Here is a 22453-nt window from a genome sequence, read left to right as displayed (position 1 = left end):
GCCTGTGTGTAGTCTATAGGCTGTGTGTAGTCCATATGTCTGTGTGTAGTCTGTAGGCTGTGTGTAGTCTATAGGCTGTGTGTAGTCTATAGGCCTGTGTGTAGTTTATAGGCTGTGTGTAGTCTATAGGTCTGTGTGGTCTATAGGCTGTGTGTAGTCTATAGGTCTGTGTGTAGTCTATAGGCTGTGTGTAGTCTATAGGTATGTGTGTAGTCTGTAGGCTGTGTGTAGTCTATAGGACTGTTTGTAGTTTATAAGCTGTGTATAGTGCAGTGTAGTCTATAAACTGTGTATAATCTAGTGTTTGTAGTCTATAGGTCTGTGTGTAGTCTATAGGTCTGTGTGTAGTCTATAGGTCTGTTTGTAGTCTATAGGTCTGTGTGTAATCTATAGTTCTGTGTAGTCTATAGGTCTGTGTGTAGTCTATAGGTCTGTTTGTAGTCTATAGGTCTGTGTGTAGTCTATAGGTCTGTGTGTAGTCTATAGGTTTGTTTGTAGTCTATAGGCTGTGTGTAGTCTGTAGGCTGTGTGTAGTCTGTAGGACTGTTTGTAGTTTATAAGCTATGTATAGTGCAGAGTGTAGTCTATAAACTGTGTATAATCTAGAGAGTGTTTGCAGTCTACAGGTTGTGTATAGTCTAGTGTTTGTAGTCTAATCTATAGGCTGTGTATAGTGTATATAATGTTTGTAGTCTATAGGCTGTGTATAGTGTATATAATGTTTGTAGTCTATAGGCTGTGTATAGTCTAGAGTGTTTGTAGTCTATAAACTGTGTATAGTCTAGAGAGTGTTTGTAGTCTATAGGCTGTGTATAGTCTAGAGAGTGTTTGTAGTTTATAGGCTGTGTATAGTCTAGAGAGTGTTGTGGTCTATAGGCTGTGTATAGTCTAGAGTGTTTGTAGTCTATAGGCTGTGTATAGTCTAGAGAGTGTTTGTAGTCTATACGCTGTGTATAGTCTAAGCAGTGTAGTCTATAGGCTGTGTATAGTGTAAGCTGTGTATAGTCTAGAGAGTATCTGTAGTCTATAGGCTGTGTATAGTCTAGAGAGTGTTTGTAGTCTATACGCTGTGTATAGTCTAGACAGTGTGGTCTATAGGCTGTGTATAGTGTAAGCTGTGTATAGTCTAGAGTGTTTGCAGTCTATAGGCCGTGTATAGTCTAGAGAGTATCTGTAGTCTATACGCTGTGTATAGTCTAGAGAGTGTTTGTAGTCTATAGGCTGTGTATAGTCTAGAGAGTGTTTGTAGTCTATAGGCTGTGTATAGTCTAGACAGTGTAGTCTATAGGCTGTGTATAGTGTAAGCTGTGTATAGTCTAGAGAGTGTTTGTAGTCTATAGGCTGTGTATAGTCTAGAGAGTGTTTGTAGTCTATAGGCTGTGTATAGTCTAGACAGTGTAGTCTATAGGCTGTGTATAGTGTAAGCTGTGTATAGTCTAGAGAGTGTTTGTAGTCTATAGGCTGTGTATAGTCTAGACAGTGTAGTCTATAGGCTGTGTATAGTGTAAGCTGTGTATAGTCTAGAGAGTGTTTGTAGTCTATAGGCTGTGTATAATCTAGAGTGTTTGTAGTCTATAGGCTGTGTATAGTCTAGAGAGTGTTTGTAGTCTATAGGTTGTGTATAGTCTAGAGTGTTTGTGGTCTATAGGTTGTGTATAGTCTAGAGAGTGTTTGTAGTCTATAGGTTGTGTATAGTCTAGAGTGTTTGTGGTCTATAGGTTGTGTATAGTCTATAGGCTGTGTGCAGTCTATAGACTACACACGCGCACAATGACGGCGATGGCACATTAAACAGGTGGGGATTTCCAGGGGTGTATATTTGGGCCTGTTTGACTGCACCTCATGCAACACTAGTATACTCTCCCTCTCCCTCCCTCCCTCTCTCCCCCTCTCTCTCTCTCTCTCACACACGCACCACACGCACACTTCAGTATAGACGGGTGGAGGGAGACACGCACACACACACACACACACACCTGCCTGTCTGTCTCCCCTGAGAAGCAGGTTAAATATTTGCCTGGCGGCTGTGGTCGTCTGCAGCGGGCTTATAGGGTTACGCTGTTCTCCCGGCACCGCTCCCCCGGGAGCTCCCAGACTCAAACAACAACATTTAGCCACGCAGCAATTACACGTTCACGCTGAAAATCAATATTGCACATGCATCCATCCACCCACCCATCCACCCACCCATCCATCCACCCACACATCCATCCATCATCTGCAGACGCTTGAGCCAATTCAGGGTCACGGGATCAATGCTGGCCCCTACACCTCAGAGCGCACTGCACACTGTGGACTCCCTTCACTTTGGTAACACAACTATTCCAGCAGTTTGTGTCTACTGCAGCCCAGCCACTGACGGCAGGCCGGCCACACTAGTCCCCCCCACCCCGCACCCCACCCCCACCCCCAAAAGGAAGAGAAAGAGAAGCCCCTTCCAAGGAGCCGACAGCAAGTCTGCCCAAGTCCTACCGCTGATCTGTTGCCGTGGACCGACTCGGACAGCAGCAGGATGAGCAGCGTCCTGCAGGTGAAGGTGACCGCCAGCATCATCGCCGCGGCCGCGGCCCCAGACGCGGCGCTCCGCCGCCGCCGCCGCCGCACCAGTTGCGCCTCCGCTGGTTTCCAGTTGCGCCGGCGCGCGCCGCGTCGCGCACAAGTGCCAAGTTTGAACGGAAGCTCCCCTCGCCGACGCCGCGATCACGTTCGCGACTCTGGCGACGGGGACGCGCCTTGGCCAGGCTGGCCAGGCTGCCGACGGTGACGCAACACTGGGTGGCTGTTCCCCACCAAGGGTTCACGCGAGGGAGACGCCAAACGTCGCCGTTGTACGTGTGACTGCGCGCGTCCCTGCGACGCCCCGCTTTCTTCCTCCCCCCACCACACCCACACCCTCTGACGCCCAGCCCCGCCCCGCCCCGCCCCGCCCCGCCCAGCCTGCACGGGCCGGCCCTCGAAGTTGAGTCGGGGGGGGGGGGAGTTGAAACTGCGAGCCTGCGAGAAAGTGTGCACTCGCAGAAACCCACAGGCGTTATAGCGGGTGGAGTGGCAGCTCCTGCAGGTGAGCATGTTGCCCGGCCTGCAGGGGGCACCATGCCTGCGCTGCTCACTATAAACCACGGTGGCGCTCACTGGTGCTCTGGGGTCCAACCGGAAACCCAGCTTGCTCCTTCCCTACTGTCCAGTGTCACAACACCGCTCCCGGCTTTCATTTGAGCCTTATTAAAACCAAGTAAACCCCCCTGAGGCAGATCTGTCGTTTGGTGCATCAGGCGACGCAAACACAACTGACTTGACGTCACATGACGTCATTAGTGCAGCACTGACGTAGCTCGGATCTTTAGCAGCGTTGATATACTTACTCAGTCAAGCGTCCTTCCAACTCATCAATCCACCTTCCGTTCGGCCGAGTCACAGAATTTCTTCAAATTTTGCTGTTAAAATATCAGGGAAATACAGGGTTGCTGGAAAGTTTGGGAACCCTTCAGAATCCTCTATATAAATATGACCCTGTGGTGACCCACATCTATATAGCTAGAGACATTCACCTAAGAGGTCAGATAATGCACTTCCGCTTCCGGTACGCAGTTCAGTGTCGTTGTCGAACGTATGACATGCAAAGTTGGAGCTAGTAAACTACCTCGACTACGTCTACTCTCACGTCTCCTGTCTCGTTGTTTTCTAACTCCACAACCCAAAACATCATCAGATGTTCACACAAGCCCTACAAGTAGACCAGGAGAACCCAATTAAGCAAATGAGACAAACATATTACACTTGGGTCATTTATTTATTGAGGGAAATGATCCAGTATTACACATCTGTGAGGGGTAAAAGTATGTGAACCTTTGTTTTCAGTATCTGGTGTGACCCCCCCCCCCTTGTGCAGCAATAACTGCAAACTAAACGTTTCTGGTAACTGTTGATCAGTCCTGCACATCAGCTTGGAGGAGTTTAGCCCCGTTCCTCCGTACAGGACAGCTTCAACTCTGGGGATGCTGGTGGGTTTCCTCACGTGAACTGCTCGCTTCAGGTCCTTCCACAGCATTTCGACTGGATTAGGGTCAGGTCCTTGACTTGGCCAGCCCACAAAACGCTTGTCCACGTGATCTTTAGCAAACTGCAGTCGGGCAGCATTGCTCTTGTTGGGGAGCAGTGGCTTTCTCCTTGCAACCCTGCCATGCACACCACTGTTGTCCAGTGGTCTCCTGATGGTGGACTCATGAGCGTTACCATTAGCCAATGTGAGAGAGGCCTTTAGCTGCTTAGAAGTTACCCTGGGTTCCTTTGTGGCCTGGCCGACTATTACAGCCTTGCTCTTGGAGTGATCTCTGATGGTCCACCACTCCTGGGGAGGGTGACGATGGTCTTGAATTTCCTCCATTTGTACACAATCTGTCTGGAGTCCAAACTCTTTAGAGATGGTTCTGTACCCTTCTCCAGCCTGATGAGCATCAACGACGTTTTTGCTGAGGTCCTCAGAAACCTCCTCCGCTCTTGCCATGACTCCTGACTTTCTGTGCAATATGTTGGTGTCCAGTAGAATGTATAAATTAACGTGTTTTATGTTTTCTATTCATCTTTGCACTGATAAGAACTGCACTTTAAAATTTCGTTGTACTGTGTACAATGACAAATAAAGTTCTATTCTATTCTATTCATTCCACAAACATGTGTTGTGAAGACCAGACTTTGATAGAGCCCTGTTCTCTAAATAAAACAGGGCCCCACTCACACCTGATTGTCATCCCATTGACTGAAAACACCTGACTCTAATTTCACCTTCAAATTACCTGCTGGACCCTGAGGTTCACACACTTCTGCCACTCACAGATATGTAATATTGGATCATTTCCCTCAATAAATACATGACCAACTATAATATTTTTGTCTCATTTGTTTAACTGGGTTCTCTTTATCTACCTTTAGGACTCGTGTGAACATCCGATGAGGTTTTAGGTCATATTTGTGCAACAATATAGAAAATCCTAAATGGTTCCATTGTAGTTGGTCATGACACCGCTTCTAAATCCCATTTCCAGCAGAGATGTGCAATTGAATCCGATCTGTGCTTTTTGAACGTAAACATCATTTCCACCTTTATTTTACACTCTTGCTGCTGCTTCTTCTCTCTCCACATAAACAAGCTGGTTTGGAAGCCCCTCCCCACCCACCAGCACCACAGCACCCCCCCTCCCCCCCCCATCAGCACCACAGGCCATGTGAGGAGCAACTCGGAATAACAGACGAGGGAGGCGGAGGTGTTTTGTAAGGAAACTTTATGTGTGCTTGTGAAACTCATATTTTATCATTAGCAGACAAGAAGGCGTTGCAGTTTCCAGTACAGCAGATAAGGTTTGATATTAAAGAGTACAAAAAAAAAGGAGGGAAAAAAAAATCACAACTCCAGAATTCATTCTCTCCAACCGCTCGGGGGAATAAAAAAAAAAGAAAAACAAGATTTTGGTCCAAGTCTTTTTTTTTAAATTATTATTATTTGTTCCTTTCCCTCTCCTGAGTCTGGTCTCTGTGTCCCAAATCCTCCAACCTCCGAGACAGGGAACATGCCTTTACCGGCTGATTTAAACCGCGGCTTCAAATTTGGACAATAGATTTTCATTACCAAAAAAAAAAAAAAAAAAAATCGATTGGATTGATCAATTCTCAGCGCCCCGTCCATAGACCTACGTCCAGAGACCTGCGTCCATAGACCTACGTCCAGAGACCTACGTCCAGAGACCTGCGGCAACCGGACACAATGTGCTCGCACAGATTTGCAGACAGTTAATTTGTTATTGGAATAATTTTTTTGTCTATTTCAGATTTTTTTTTCCTTTTTTTTTCCTTTTTGTCTTTTTTTGTTTGTTTTGTTTTTACAGACATCTCTCCTCATATCTCTCCTCCCTGCTGGGAAACACTGAAGGAGTTGATGGAGGGACGAGAAAGCGGGTGTGATGGATGGAGGGAGAGAGATGAAGAGGAGGGAGAGATGAAGAGGAGGGAGAGAGAAAGGGACAGGGCTGTAGCCAACAACAGGCACATCATCATCATCATCATCATCATCATCATCACCATCACCATCTTTTAGTACTTCCACAAATTTGCCGACAATCACACTCAGAAGCACTGTTACTATGGTAACCCTCAAGTCCAGGAAGTCCGACAACCTTCTACTCGGCCAATCGAACGCTTCCGTGACCCCTGTCGAGTTTCCCCAACGCGTCTACTGGGTTCTGATATTGAAGTGTAATAGTTTCTACTTTAAATACGCGGCTGAAGCATGTCGGGTAAACAGTGTTGCCGTCTGTCACGGGGCTTTTAACTGGAAGAAGAAGAAGAAGAAGAAGAAGAAGAAGAAGAAGGCCTTCGGACACGCTCACCTCAACCAAACGGTTCCCCTGTGTCTACGGTGGTCATATATTTTCCATCGCTGGGGGGGGGGGGGGAATAAAAAATAAAGAATAAAGAGAGAAAAAGTTCAACTTTCACAACTCAAACCTTTCTACTGGTGGAACTGCGCTCCCCGCGTCGCGCCGCCGCCGCCGCGCGTTCGAAACTTCGCCGACTCGCGTCACTGACTTTGATAAATGCCACTATTAATTACCCTACCGGAAAGCCCGGCGACCAGGGACTCCCTCAACGAGCGCAACGGGGTGTGTGTGTTGTGTGTCTGTGTGTCGCTCATCGCACTGGAAAAATAAGTATGTACAGCGCTGATACACCCCCCCCCCCCCCCCCCCAAAAAATAAAAATAAACAAACCCTACAGTCCACCTGCTGGAGGAAAGGAACAAAAAAAAAAGAAAGAAAACTAAAATAAAAGGAACAAGAAGAAGGAAAAGAGCTGAGGTTAGATAGGTCAGAGTTCACCTTATCCAGCAACACGGGAGTTATGGGTAAATATGTCATTTTCTTTATCTCTGGTCGGTCAAAACAAAAAACAACGCCCCCTGCAGGCTGTGCATCATATATCTCTCTCTCTCTCATTTCTAATATCCCCCGCCCCGCCCCGCCCTAACCCAGCACATTGAACAACCAAAACTCCTGGCAAGAAAAAAATGAAAATAAACAAAAAATTAGCATAGATACCAGATTAGATTGTGCCCCCCACCCCTCAAAAAAAAAAAAAAATCACCCTTCCCTTCCTTCCCTTATATCCCCACCCCCCCCAAAAAGGCAGAGAGGATGAAGCTAAGGACCCACACTACATACACAGTAACCTTCCCCTCTGTCCCATAGCTGCCCCTGGATATGCCCGTTTGTATTACAGCCGTACGCAGCAGGCTGATGCGGATTACCGTCGATCTCTTTCAGGAGGCCGAGTCGGGCGGAGGCCAAACCCAGCCAGACAGTCCCATCACCGAGCTCAACACGGCTCAAATCTCTTTTCTCAACTTTTCTAAACCGGCACACGCCAGGGGCACCTCAGAATCAATAGTCCCTCCCACTCTTAAACACAGCCAATCACAGAGACATCCCTGTCTTTTTGTTATTCCCCCCCCCCTCGCCCCGTCTTCCTCTAAATCTCTCTCACTTGGAGCCTCTTGTACGCGTAGTGGACCTCTCTACCTCCCTCCCCTCCTCCTCCTCATACGCCTGCTCCTCTACAGGTCGCTCTCTCCGTAGAGGGCGGTGGAGAAAGACATGTAGTCCAGGGCCCCGGGGGCGGCGTCGGGCCCCGCGTAGGGCGCCATGCGGGCGATGCAGTACTCCGCCTGGTCCGGGGGCAGCTCCCGCCTGAGCTCATCGGCTGTGATGAAGTTCTGGCGGTGAAGAAAGAATGATCGAGAGATAGATAGATGGACGGATAGATAGAGAGGGAGGGAGGGAGACATAGGAAAGTGAATAACAGTAGATGGGGGCGTCTCAATTGACTTTGACCATAGTAAGGTGAAAAAGGAAGCGAAAATCTGCTACCGAATTTTCAAGGAAACAAAAACCCCAACACCAAGTGGGCCTGTTTGCAGCCATTGGCAAAAGCAACATTTCCTCATGCTAAGACATGTGTAGTGAATGTGTAATTTGTGATATATATATATATAAATTCACATTATACACACACACACACCTTATCCCCAGCCAGGATCTTGAAGGAGGCGATGACCTGGTCCGCCGTGTCCGTGTCGGTGGTCTCCCGAGACATGAAGTCGATGAAGGCCTGGAAGGTGACGGCCCCGCTGTTGTTCGGGTCCACTATGCCCATGATGCGAGCAAACTCAGCGTCACCCTGGCAACCCCAGAAAACAAGAGGTTAACCCGGAACGCACGCGCACACACACATACATACACACATCTGAAGGATGGTCAAGGGGCAAACTTGGGGTGGGGGGTATGTTTGGACCGGGCACAGGACAGCAGGTGGTAACTGAGGAGGCGAATCCCAGGTGACACCAGCAAGGCATCGTAGGGAGTTTTTCTATATTTGTAGTTTGTTCGGATGAAATACAGGAGTTTCTGTTTGAGCCGTCAGGTGACTGACGCTGGCCGGTGTGTTTCCGGTGCTTTCCACGTGAAGATCGATCATGGACACTAGTCAAAGTCAACGGGAACAACGGGACAGCTGAGGAAACGGCAGGAGATACCTCGCATGCTGGTCCTGACTTGTACCCCCTCACAAAGAAAGTGAAGGGCTCCTTCTAAAACAGGGTGAAAGTGCAGTAAATGGACTAGAGGTACAGAGGGGCGACAGACTACATGGAGAAGGGGGTAAACAGCGGGGTGTCTGCAGTCTTAAGCAAGTCACTATGGACGATTTTACTAAGCGCCATCCAGGAAACAGCCGACACCTTCTGCCGCAGACGAGACGGCGAGCGGCTCGACAAAACACAGGCGTGCCGGACGGGCCGATAACTCGCGTGGAAACATGTACCCGGCCAGTTTCCCCACTCTCTGAGCCGTCCCGGTCTCTGCTCCGCCCCCTCTGCTGATCCGGGGAGGGCTGCAGACTACCACATGCCTCCTCCCATACATGTGGAGTCACCCGCCGCTTCTTTTCACCGGACAGTGAGGAGTTTCACCAGGGGGTGTAGCACGTGGGAGGATCACGCTATTCCCCCCCAGTTCCCCCTATCCCCTGAACAGGTGCCCCTCCCAACCAGAGGAGGCGCTAGTGCAGCGAGCAGGACAAATACCCACATCCGGCTTCCCGCCTGCAGACACGGCCAATTGTGACTGTAGGGATGCCCGACCAAGTCGGAGCCAACGCGGGGATTCGGACCTCGTGTTGGTAGGCAACGGAATAGACCGCTAGGCTACACCCAAGAAAATACTTCTTAAGGTGGGGAAACACCGAGACCATTTAAAGCGGATTTGGTCAGGACGACTGAGTTTCAAGATGGTGTGCAGTTTGGGCCGGCCTGCGTGAGAGCGGTAAGGTCGTCGGGCACGCATCGTCATGCAATCTTTGGGCGTTTAAGACGTAAATCACTCGCCTCCAACCGAAAAGTCAAGTTCGAGTCGCCAGTCGGAGCCCTTCGGGAGACTGCTGTCGTAACCGGTGTGTCTGTCTACAGCTGAGCTGCCAGCCCGTCTTCCAGACAACGTTGGACAGCAGTCCCAGCACATCGCCCTCCCCTCATGCGACGACTGTCCACGTAAAAGAGGACATCAGGGCGGGGCCAAACGCAGGCAGGGACGTGACTGGCTTACGTAACACATCTGATGATGCTATTTGTTGGACTGTTGCCCACCCACTCAGTCCCGGCGCCACAATAACGAAAACGTGGGACATTTTAAAGAAAATGAGGGGATTAGATTTTGATGTGAAATAAGAGACAGTTTTGTTTTGGGGTTTTTTTTTTGGGAATTATTTGTTTAATATTTGCATAATACGACCGGGGAAATTAGCTAACAATTTCCCCGGTCATATCATATAAGGACTCCAAGTCTTCCAGTGTGTCCCCGGCTACAGACGCCAGGCCTGTCTTTCCATTCTGGACCCAGTGGAAACCCACCAATGCCTTAAAATCGAGATAAAGCAATTTGAGGTACTAAGAAAATAAGATCCTGCAGACACCCCGTTAGTGAGCTGATGTATGTCAGTCGGTCGGTCGGTCGGTCGGTCAGTACCAGGCTGTTTCCCGTAGAAATGAGCAGAGCCCGGAAATCATCGGAGGCCATCTGTCCCGATCGCTTCTGCAGCGCCAATGATGTTGCAGCATAGCATGCGGGGGGGGGGGGGGTAGGTGAGGTGATGAAGGCGAAGGAGGGGGTGAAATAAAGCAGTTGTGAAAAAGAGGGGGGGGGTGGGAAAGGATAGAGGAAGTGATGTGAAAAAAGAGCAGATGCAAACAGGAAGAAGAAGAATTTACAGCAAGTGACGTGCAGGGAAGATGAGAAGAACGGGGAGGAAGGTCGTCAAACGTGGGGGGGGGGGGTATACACAGGGAGAAAAGAAATGAAATGGTTTGGAGAAACAATGAGAGGTGATGTGGGAAAAAACAGAAAGCAAAACCAGTTAGCAAAGAGTCCTGGAGGAACATAAAACTAGTGGACGGGGGGGGGGGGCGCTCTGAGGGGTTTGGCATAGGGAGTGAGAGACAGAGAGAGAGAGCCATGTCAAGCTAGCGCCGCGGAGTCACAGAGACTTCTAGTGGACACATGGTGACATAGCACCCACCTGCCTTGAGGTACCAGTTGACTGTGCTAGCTTAGTTAGCCCTGACGAGTCCTGCGACGCGTCAAACGCCTCGGGTCGGGAGAGCTGATGGATCACAGACCATTTCCGACCTCGGGGCCATTTCTTTTAAGAGGCTAAATTATTTATTATTATTTTGGCTGAGAAATATGAACCTTAGAAATCCATGTAGGGGAGTCGCAGCACTGTTGAGGCAGGGCAGGTGTCACACACACTTCAGTATTTTGGTGTTGACCGGACCATAGGGGATCCCTAAAACACAGTCTCTACAACATGCCCCGCCTCACGGGGCGACCACGTACCAACACCCCACCACTCTTGCCTGCTAATAGGACGTTTCTTGGAGAAACACTGTTAAAACATGGATTCTCATGCAATTCTCATGCAACTGCCTAGAAGGTCACAGAACAACTGACAAATCGAGACACCGCTTCGGTTTCGGAACTTCCTTAAAGCCCGGTCAGGTTTGCGTTGCGGATGTGGACAGCGATCCCAGACCAGCTCTTCGGATCGGAGGCTAGGTAAGTCCGGGCCCTAGCCCGTCTCTCCTACCTGCTTGTCGTTCTCCACATCATAGCCCAGGCTGATCAAGCAGGCCTTGAACTCCTCAGCCATCAGGGCCCCGCTGTGGTCCTAGGACGGGCCAATCACAGGCCACAGTGCATGTAAGGTGGGTGGGACCACCAAATGAGGATGGACCAATCACGACAGGGATGGTGGTGGATGGTGACCATGCGACCCACAGCATGCAGAGAGAGGATGGAGATGGAGAGGACGGACAGACAACAGACAAGAGACAGACATTCATGGATGTTTAGACAATGCCGACACATGAAGCAACAGACACTGGTGAGGACCCTGTTCGTATTGTGCGCACTTGAAAAACAGACTCGTTTTTTAACACACACACACGTCCCGTTTGACGACACGCCACGGTTTGTTTTTCAAAATACGCTTGTGTCGAACTAGCGACACATAAAGTTCCTCGTTCAAAGAGATAAAGCCTCTCATTACACAAGTTTTGATTTCGGAGTAAAATGCATTATGGGATCCTGAATAAAACACATGTTGATGATACTTTTTATTTTCTGAAAAATTTGCAAAAAAATCTCCAAATGATACATATGTCAGGATGACGTCTTTTAAAACGAAATGTACATTTTTAATTTTCTTTTTTTTTTAAAAATGACAATATGTTAGTTCTCAAAGACGCTCAACAGAACTACAGCATAAGCCTCTTTATATGCCGCCATTACTGTTGTGTTGAGAAACAAACACGAGGCGTGCCGTCCGGCGGGCGGGCGACACGGCCGGGTGTGTTAAAAACGTCATCTGTAGGGAGGGGCGCCGCACGGACGGCGCAGGAGCCACCAGGAAGTAGACCGGAGGTCTGTGAGGAGGTTTTCTATTCTGGTCACACATACCAATGTTAGCATGCACCAACACAGGGGTGAGGCAGTGGTGTTACACACAGCGGTGTGGGATGGCGGATGGAAACGGTGACCGTTGTGTCGTTTTAATGTGATTATCAGGACTACACAACTACAACCACAACACGGATGTCTTCGGGGGAAGGGACGAGACGAGACAACGGCGTATCTGCGTTTATCCTCAACACACACGCACGCCGACGAGCCAAAACATAACGACCACCTGCCGGATACGCCGCTGGTCCTCCGTGTGCCGCCAAAACAGCACCGACCCACCCAGCCTCGTGGTGGTTTTGGTCTTCCTCGTGCGCAACGCGGGACCCACGAGTGTCTTTCAGGATGGCCCAGGCTCCATGCAGCACAGCGGCCGTCACCTGCGGGGCCCCAAGCCCCTCGGTAGCGCCCCCGCCTCCCCCTCAGACAGCTGACAGGTAATGAGCTCAACCACCAGCAGCCTCCCGCCAGTGGTCCACAGCAGTCGTTATTCACCGTGTCCGCCTTGGATGGACCAGAATGCACCTGCGACTTAGCCGGGACTCAAAACTGGACAGCTCATTACTGGCAGGTATAAACACGGGCGCCAGCCGATGACCGAGTCTGTCCTAAAGCCTCGCCTTACTGGCCAGCGTCTTCAGCAGGCCGGCGTCGTCACAGAAGGCGATAACAAATGCTATTCTAACAGGCCTGGTGAAAAGATGCAGCATACCCCTTTCAATCACGGAGAACCAGCATTTCCGACACCACGCCATCCGTGTGCGTGTGTGAATTATAATTGTAAAGCGCTTCGAGTGGCTGTTGCAGCTAGAAAAGCGCTATTAAAAAATGCAACTTGATCGACCGACTCTACAAGATCTCTGAGGGTGTCCTGTGCTATCGGGCGCCAAAACATTAGCGGCAGATCCTTCGAGTCCTGTAAGTTGGCGAGGTGGAGCCGCTGTGGATCAAACTTGTCGGTCCAGCCCGTCCCACAGATGCTCGATCGGGTTGAGATCTGGAGAATTTGGAGGCCCAGGGGAACACCTCGAGTACTTCGTCACGTTCCTCAAAACGTCCCTGAACAATGTGTGCAGTGTGGCGGGGTGCATTATCCTGCTGCAAGAGACCCTGCCATCAGGGAATGCCATCACCATGAAGGGTGTCCCTGGTCTGCAATGATGTTTAGGTAGGTGGTATGTGTCAAACGGATGCTCACGAGACTGGCCAGACCCAGGGGTTCCCCGCAGAACACTGCCTCCACCGGCTTGTGGTCTTCCCACAGTGCATCCTGGTGCCATCGCTCATTCATTCATTCATTCATCATCAGCTGCTTCTCCGGGGTCGGGTCGCGGTGACAGCAAGCTAAGTAGGGCACTGCAGATGCCCCTCTCCCCAGCAACGCCCTCCAGCTCCTCCTGGGTGGGGTGCGGCGCACACATACACATCCGTCCACGGGATCGAAAAGAAAACGGGACTCATGGGATCCACTGCTCCATGGTCCAGTTGTGACGCCCGTGTGCCCACCGAAGGGGCTTTAGACGGTGGACAGGGGGCATTATGGGCACTCTGACTGGTCTGCAACTACGCAGCCCCACATGCAACAGGGTGTGGTGCGTTGTGCGTTGTGACACATTCCTCCTGTAACCGCCATTAACATTTTCCGACTTGTGCCACAGTAGACCTTCTGTGGGTTCGGACCAGACGGGACAGCCTTCGCACATCGATAAGCCTTGGGCGCTTTGTGGTTTGTCCCTCCTCGGACCGCCGTGGCCAGTTACTCGCCAGTGCCGACCAGGACAAGCCTCGCCGTTTCAGAGATGCTCTGACCCGGGCGTCTGGCCACGACAGTTTGGCCCTTGTTGAAGTCGCTCGGGTCTCTACTCCTGCCCACTTCTCCTGCATCCAACACGGTGACTATGACAACTGGTCGTTCGCTGACCAGCTAATGTGCCCACACCCTGACATGCACCCTGGTGATCTGCCCACACCCTGACATGCACCCTTGTCTGGAGATGATCGTTATTCAGTTCACCTGTGTGTGCTCATGTTTTGGCTCATCAGTGCGCACGTGAATGCTTGTCTTTCTTCGCTTTTGGATAAGCGATTTTTTTGCCCTTTCACCCCCTCCTCCCCCATCTCGGTTTTTCACCTAGAATTCTTCTCAAACGTCCTACAATGCATAAAATAACACCACATATGTGCTTTCTTCCAGTGGAAACCTCCGTACGTGCCCTTTTGCCCATTGTGCGCTACCAGGGTTTGTACTCACTCGCTTGGCTCCTCTCTCACCCCCTCCTATGTAGGTCTGAACACATCATACAGCCACGTTACACAGAGACACCCGACAAAAGGCAACATGACGTCAGTAAAGTGTGAAACGGGTTCCTCTGCACAGACGAACCGTCGTCCGTGAACAAACCCTCGAACGAAATCCTACTGCGGGAAATACAGATGTGCTCTGGGAGGCGGCCTAAAGCCGACTGCTTTTAACGCAGATCTTTTACGCAGATGTTGAAAATTTAATAAAAGTCAAGAGCTCCCTGGCTCTCGTGAGAATCACAACGTGTCAAGAAGCTGAAGTTGTTTTTAATGCCGTATGTATGCTCTGTATACATGTTTTTTTTTGAGGATCCCCCTCCCCCCCTTTTCTCCCCAGTTGTATCCGGCCAATTGCCCCACTCTTCCGAGCCGTCCCGGTCGCTGCTCCACCCCCTCTGCTGATCCGGGGAGGGCTGCAGACTACCACATGCCTCCTTCCATACATGTGGAGTCACCAGCCGCTTCCTTCACCAGGGGGATGTAGCGCGTGGGAGGATCACGCTATTCCCACCCCGAACAGGCACTCTGACCGACCAGAGGAGGCGCTAGTGCAGCGACCAGGACACGTACCCACATCCGGCTTCCTACCCGCAGACACGGCCAATTGTGTCTGTAGGGACGCCCGACCAAGCCGGAGGTAACACGGGGATCCGGACCGGCGATCCCTGTGTTGGTAGGCACCGGAATAGACCGCTGCGCCACCAGGACGCCCAGTATATAATGTATTTCCGGTATGGAAAATGGAAGCTGTGTTGGAACATATGGATGACTGTCCATGAGAGAGTACGCTACCACTACAAACACTATGAGGCAAATATCGAAACGTCTGAACTCGCCCAACAAACTTCAGCCCCTGCACTGTTAACCGACACATTTCGCCGTGAAAGAAACTATCCCGATCTAACAAGATATGAGCCTGGACTCCTGACCCCCCCGGGCCCGGGTCCCTGACCTTGTCAAAGTGGTTGAAGGAAGTGCGGTACTCGTGCAGCTGCTCCTGGCTGATGCCCTTGGCATCACGCGTCAGGATTTGGTTCTCGATCTCGTTGATGGTTCTGGCGATGGTGGTCAGCAGCTGCTCCCAGCCCACACGCAGGTGCTGCAGAGTGTGAAAGGAGGGAGGAGGGAGGAGAGAGGAGGGAGGGAGGGGAGAGGAGGAGTGTGGGAGTAAAGGAATGTTACTCCCACAGAGAGACAGCAGCAGCCCCCGAAGGGAGACTGAATAATGCATGTCCCAACACTGGCTTTCCAACAGACACCCAATAAGAACCAACAGCATTCGCAGTTAAATACCATATAGGAACTAATTACACTAGTAGCTAATAATTCAACGGATAAAATATATAACAATATAAATAAATTATAAATAATAATAGTAATAACATAATGATATCTATCTAATATAATAATAATAATAACAAATAATAGAATATATATATATATATATATATAATAGCCCAATGACTGCTGGGATAGTCTCCAGCATCCATCCTGCGACCCGGCTTCGGATAAGTGGCTTGGATAACTGATGGATGCATAAAATCACTAAACAAACTGCTCAGTAACAAGATGGCTTGTCTTCTTTTCAGCGAGACTGTAAAAGTGAACTTCGTTTAGTGATTCATGTACCACAAGTTTCCACTTTATTTGCCCGATGAACGCAAAAGCTTACGCCTCTCCTCATAATGACACGCTTGTGTTGCTGGTGTGCAACGGTATTGTAAACAGTAAGCTTGTGCAAATGGAAATTGAGTGATTTAATCGGTGGTTTATGGTGTGTGTGTGTGTGTGTGTTACCTCCATGGTGTAGGCGGTGTATTTGTTGTCGAAGATGAGGGCCTCCTGGATGAGCTGGTGGTCTCCCTCCAGCTGGTCGATGTTTGGCTTGTAGTCGATGATGCTCTGCTCATACTCCCTCAGGTTGGTCAGCTGATCCTCCAGGGTGCCATTCATCTCAATGGATATCCTTCCAATCTCCTGGGAACACACACACACACACACATTACAAGTGAGTTTTCAACATTAGAGACACGTGGCGCTGATAAGCCAGAAGGTTTGTGGTTGTAACCACGTCTGTGAGACTTGAGCACTGTGAGCATCAGTTGTGCCAATAACTATCAAACCGTTGAAAGGAGATTTTCATCTTTGCAGAGTTGAGATCTCTGATTTGTGATTTAAGGATGCTAGAAACACACGCTGGCTCTCTTTGGGTCTTAAATTCAGAAGAGGGGTGGTGGCCAGTGGTGGGAGAAGTATTCAGAACTTTTACTTCAGTAAAAGTAGCGATACCACAGTGTGAAAATACTTTGTTACGAGTAAAAGTCCTGCATTCAAAGCCGTACTTAAGTAAAAGTACAAAAGGATTAGCATCAAAATATACTTAAAGTAGAAAAAGTAAAAGTACTCGTTATGCAGGATGGCCCATTTCAGAATCACATATCGTATTATTGGACGATAATTATTGATACAATAATGTGTCCATCACATTAATGTTGCAGCTGGTAAACGTGGAGCTCATTTCAATTACTTTATATACTGCTGGGTAGCTCAGCCCATAAAAACGTATCATTATTAGTTGATTTATACTTTGTATCAATAATCTAAATCTGCAAAGTAACTAGTAACTAAAGCGGTCAAATGTAGTGGAGTAAAAAGTACCACATTTCCCTCTGATATGTAGTGGAGTAAAAGTATAAAGTAGCAGAAAATGGAAATACTCAAGTCAAGTACAACTACCTCAAAGTTGTACTTAAGTACAGTACTTGAGTACATGTACTTAGTTACATTTCACCACTGGTGACGGCCATCTCATGCAACCCCGGGTTACTTTACGTTCAACCTCCTCCGTCCGGTCCAGACCAGACTGTGTGGTACCTTCACCGTGGTGTGAACGGGTATATCAAAATACTGGATGGTGAAAAGACGCATCACTTCCTCAACATACAAAACGTGCGACGTTCACTACTAAAGAAATATTACACATTTTGAACGTCGAGCACTTGTTGCGCCTTTTTACCATCCGTGTTACGTTTCTTTATGGCTGCACCCTGTCTCGGGTAGGTAGACGCACTTCCTTCTCCTCACACGAAATCCCAAATATTGAAATTGACACAGCTGGGCCCTAACATGCATACGCACAACACAAGTAGTCGGGTGGTTTTGACAAGCGGACTAGTTTTAAGTCTCGCTGCCAGCTAAAACAGAAGTTTATATTGTGATGCTCTCTTACCTCCATCTTGGTCTGAATCCAGGGGCCGACGATGTTGGCCTGACTGGCAAACTTCCGCCTTAGGTGGTCATTGGACTGCTGCTTGGCCAGCTCCTCCTGCAGGGCCTGGTCACGCTGGGGCACCAGCTGCTGCACCTACACACACACACACATGGCTCAGTATAAAAATCCTATTTGTTCTAGGATGAGCTTGGTGGTGTGGTTACTGTTGCACAGACATAAAACTGACACTAGGTGGAGACAGATGGTTGACTATCAATATACATTGGGTGGACTGATCAGCTTCAATACTAAGCTGCTCCAGAGACTGTATCTATCCATCCATTATCCAACCCGCTTATCCTGCTCTCAGGGTCGCGGCGATGCTGGAGCCTATCCCAGCAGTCACTGGGCGGCAGACAGGGAGACACCCTGGCCAGGCCCCCCCCCCCCCCCCCCTCCATCACACACACATTCACACCTGGGGACAATTTAGCATGGCCGATTCACCTGACCTACATGTCTTTGGACTGTGGGAGGAAACTGGACCCCCGGAGGAAACCCACACAGACACGGGGAGAACATGCAAACTCCACACAGAGGACGACCCGGGACGACCCCCAAGGCTGGACTACCCCGGGGGCTCGAACCCAGGACCTTCTTGCTGTGAGGCGACTGTGCTAACCACTGTATTTATGTCAAAAGTAAACATTAGGGGAGGAGTATTTGAGATACACACCTTAAAAATGTTCATAATAACAAGGTCAATTAATCCTACAATATAAACAAACTAGGGAACTGTAGTATTGAGTCTTAAAATCTCTTCGGAAAAAAAAAAACACGTGGAAAATTTAAATATATCTTTTTTGTTGCAGGGAATGTGCAGATTATGTGAAATGCAGAGTGAACTTCTATTCTTCTTCTAGAAGGAAACAGGGCAACACATTGAATTTTGAAAACACCCAGAAAACTGATCTTTACTGGAGATGGTAAATGTTTGTGGCAAGTAGCCTCACTTTCTTTCACTGTATTTGTGAGTCTGTGGGGATATTTCTATGTGAATGGCTTGAGTTTCTACTATAAAAATGAACTCATAATAAATGAATACTCCTACAAATGGACTTAAAGTTCTACACTCAACACAAAAATTCAGAGCCTTGAGTTTAGATAATGTGACTTAAGACACAACGCCAGCTCACTGACGCCAGTTAGTATGAAGCTTAGGTTTAGATAATGTGACTTAAGACACAACTCCAGCTCACTGACGCCAGTTAGTATGAAGCTTAGGTTTAGATAATGTGACTATGACACAACTCCAGCTCACTGAAGCCAGTCAGTATGAAGCTTACGTTTAGATAATGTGACTATGACACAACTCCAGCTCACTGACACCAGTTAGTATGAAGCTTAGGTTTAAATAATGTGACTTAAGACACAACTCCAGCTCACTGAAGCCAGTTAGTATGAAGCTTAGGTTTAGATAATGTGACTTAAGACACAACGCCAGCTCACTGAAGCCAGTCAGTATGAAGCTTAGGTTTAGATAATGTGACTTAAGACACAACTCCAGCTCACTGAAGCCAGTCAGTATGAAGCTTAGGTTTAGATAATGTGACTATGACACAACTCCAGCTCACTGAAGCCAGTCAGTATGAAGCTTAGGTTTAGATAATGTGACTTAAGACACAACTCCAGCTCACTGAAGCCAGTTAGTATGAAGCTTAGGTTTAGATAATGTGACTTAAGACACAACTCCAGCTCACTGAAGCCAGTCAGTATGAAGCTTAGGTTTAGATAATGTGACTTAAGACACAACTCCAGCTCACTGAAGCCAGTTAGTATGAAGCTTAGGTTTAGATAATGTGACTTAAGACACAACTCCAGCTCACTGAAGCCAGTCAGTATGAAGCTTAGGTTTAGATAATGTGACTTAAGACACAACGCCAGCTCACTGAAGCCAGTCAGTATGAAGCTTAGGTTTAGATAATGTGACTTAAGACACAACTCCAGCTCACTGACACCAGTCAGTATGAAGCTTAGGTTTAGATAATGTGACTTAAGACACAACGCCAGCTCACTGAAGCCAGTCAGTATGAAGCTTAGGTTTAGATAATGTGACTTAAGACACAACTCCAGCTCACTGAAGCCAGTCAGTATGAAGCTTAGGTTTAGATAATGTGACTTAAGACACAACTCCAGCTCACTGAAGCCAGTTAGTATGAAGCTTAGGTTTAGATATTGTGACTTAAGACACAACTCCAGCTCACTGAAGCCAGTTAGTATGAAGCTTAGGTTTAGATGTGACTTAAGACACAACGCCAGCTCACTGAAGCCAGTCAGTATGAAGCTTAGGTTTAGATAATGTGACTTAAGACACAACTCCAGCTCACTGAAGCCAGTCAGTATGAAGCTTAGGTTTAGATAATGTGACTTAAGACACAACTCCAGCTCACTGAAGCCAGTCAGTATGAAGCTTAGGTTTAGATAATGTGACTTAAGACACAACTCCAGCTCACTGAAGCCAGTTAGTATGAAGCTTAGGTTTAGATAATGTGACTTAAGACACAACGCCAGCTCACTGAAGCCAGTTAGTATGAAGCTTAGGTTTCGATAATGTGACTTAAGACACAACGCCAGCTCACTGACGCCAGTTAGTATGAAGCTTAGGTTTAGATAATGTGACTATGACACAACTCCAGCTCACTGAAGCCAGTTAGTATGAAGCTTAGGTTTAGATAATGTGACTTAAGACACAACTCCAGCTCACTGAAGCCAGTTAGTATGAAGCTTAGGTTTCCTTCAGGAGCTGCAGACACACTCTGGGTTCTCAGCCTTTGTAAGAAATAATTTTCTGGGACTTTTCAAGGTCAGTGTCCATGACTTTTACAGGACAGTAGTTGCTGACAGAAGGTCACATTTGCAATCAGAGGAAGTGTCAACAGTCTCTAAATGGAGTGTGTAACTTTTAGCTGTTCGCTGAACATACCACTCACAACTTTACCCACTGACGTCAGCTAAGAAATACACAAATAAGATGCAATCTCAGCAGGTACAAATACAATTTTAAAATCTAACTTAGCAATCCTCCATTACCTCGATAATATTTCCAGGATATCAGACACACTTGATCAGATTCCAGGTGTTTTGCATGACCGGAAAACTAGGCTACATATTTCCAGGTTTTCCAGGGAGCGTAGCGGGGAACCCTGAGGCTCTATTAACCGGTTCTCATGGGGGAACATCAGAACCTACTTTGTCCCATTTGTTGTCGATGCTCTGTGGCGTGATGGAGGTGTAGGGGTTTGTCCCGCTCAGCTTGATGCCGTTGTACTGGGCGATGTTCTGAACCTCGGACTGGATGGCCTGGATGGCCTGCCGCTCCTTGTCGGCGTCCGGCAGGGTGGACTTGAACTGTTCGTGTGCCGTTATCAGGCCCTGAGGAGCGAAGGGGAGGAAGAAGAAGAACTGAGTTTATTTTCAATGTTATCAAATTTTTCACTTTAAAAGTTTTTTTTCTGATTTCTAAGGCGTCCATCGTTTATTAGTTTTCTGACTAACGATTACTTTCATTTTCAACTGACCTATCAAGATTTTTTTCCAATTCATCATTTAGTCTATAAAATGTCAAAAATAATGGCAAATAACTGTCAAATTTTCTCATCGCCCAAAGTGATGTCTGAAAACTGTTGGTCAGCGGCCAAAAAACCCGCTAATCATTTCATAAACATATGAAGCTTTTAACACTTATAAAGCTGTAAACATCAAATGTTTGCCATTCTTAATTTATGAATAACCAAAAAAATTAATTGCCAAAATGATCAATAACTGTCTTTTTATTTTTTTTTACTGCATAAAAAAACCATACCTGGATCTCCTCAATGTTGTGGACGATAAACATGTCCTGAAGGTCCTCCATGGCTCCTTCCATCCAGTTGTTGAAGGGCGCCGCCCTCTTGGCATACTCCAGGTACAGCTCATCTATCGATTCCAGCTGCTTTTCCGTCCTCTGCAAAGGGGGGGGGGGGACAGTTAGTGTATTTTAAAGAGGTGGTCAGCCCTCCTTGTGGACGGACAGGAGTGCAAGTGCGAACTTGCTAACGGACAAGAAGGTTTTCATACGAACCAGACACCAAACCAACGGACCGCATCATCTGTCATACATCAGACTGGTGGGAACTCGTCAGTGAAATGAGTGTGAGAGTAGTTTTGAGCAGATTTTTGGTTGGTATGAAAACCAGCATGTTCTTGGTGCAGATGACAATTTTTGGGGGGGGGGGGGGGGACAAAACAGATGGCATCTTTTCTGTGAGAAACCTGAAGAGTCCTCACGCAAAGATGTACAGACACGGACTTGACAGGTCCGTTTTTACAGCAACATATACGAAGAGAAACCGGTGTTGGCAGCGAAAAACCTGAGGAAGTCACGTCTTTGAAACATCTTGGGACTGCGATTAAAGAAGACGGGAGATCGGAAAATGAAATCTGGGGCAGAATCGCCATGGCAACAAGCGCAACGACCAAGCCGATCACGATCCGGGAAGATGGAAACCTCGGAATGAAGTCAAAAATGCAATTGCTCCGCCCCATCATAATAGCGACTCTTCTATACGGGGCAGGATCCTGGACCCCTAACAAAAGCTATGGGGAAAACAATACAAGTCCATGGACTCCCACACACAGCGCATGTCACCAACACCAAGGCCTGGTAGAAGGGACTCGGAAAAGAGGGAGACCGAGAACAACCTGGGTGAGCAACATGGGAGAATGTTGCTCACCCAGGAGGAGACTTGTTGAGGCATCAGCTGTGCTCCTACGACCTCCATAGGTTACGGAACTGATGATGACATATGAAGCGAAAGAAGAACTAGAAAGACGATTTAGGGGC

The 22453-nt window shown here is 48.2% G+C and overlaps 1 protein-coding gene across 2 annotated transcripts in view; it reads right to left on the bottom strand.

Annotated features, from left to right (window-relative positions):
* Positions 1-7583: 7583 nt before the first annotated feature.
* The window catches only part of actn4 (actinin, alpha 4), a 92463-nt gene continuing 77593 nt past the window's right edge, over positions 7584-22453 (bottom strand). For both annotated transcript variants that reach the window (XM_056284121.1, XM_056284122.1), the window contains exons 15-22: positions 21434-21574; positions 20821-21003; positions 17590-17724; positions 16158-16337; positions 15313-15459; positions 11188-11268; positions 8068-8226; positions 7584-7762 (exon numbers count right to left, since the gene is read on the bottom strand). In XM_056284121.1, the coding sequence (XP_056140096.1) occupies positions 7604-7762; positions 8068-8226; positions 11188-11268; positions 15313-15459; positions 16158-16337; positions 17590-17724; positions 20821-21003; positions 21434-21574 (1185 nt within the window). In that variant the 3' untranslated portion in view covers positions 7584-7603. The remainder of the gene's footprint in view (positions 7763-8067; positions 8227-11187; positions 11269-15312; positions 15460-16157; positions 16338-17589; positions 17725-20820; positions 21004-21433; positions 21575-22453) is intronic.

Source organism: Lampris incognitus, chromosome 7, assembly GCF_029633865.1.
Source record: "Lampris incognitus isolate fLamInc1 chromosome 7, fLamInc1.hap2, whole genome shotgun sequence".
Lineage (NCBI taxonomy): Eukaryota > Metazoa > Chordata > Actinopteri > Lampriformes > Lampridae > Lampris > Lampris incognitus.
The sequence above is the reverse complement of the archived record's forward strand: the minus strand, read 5'-3'. Positions and strand labels throughout refer to the sequence as shown.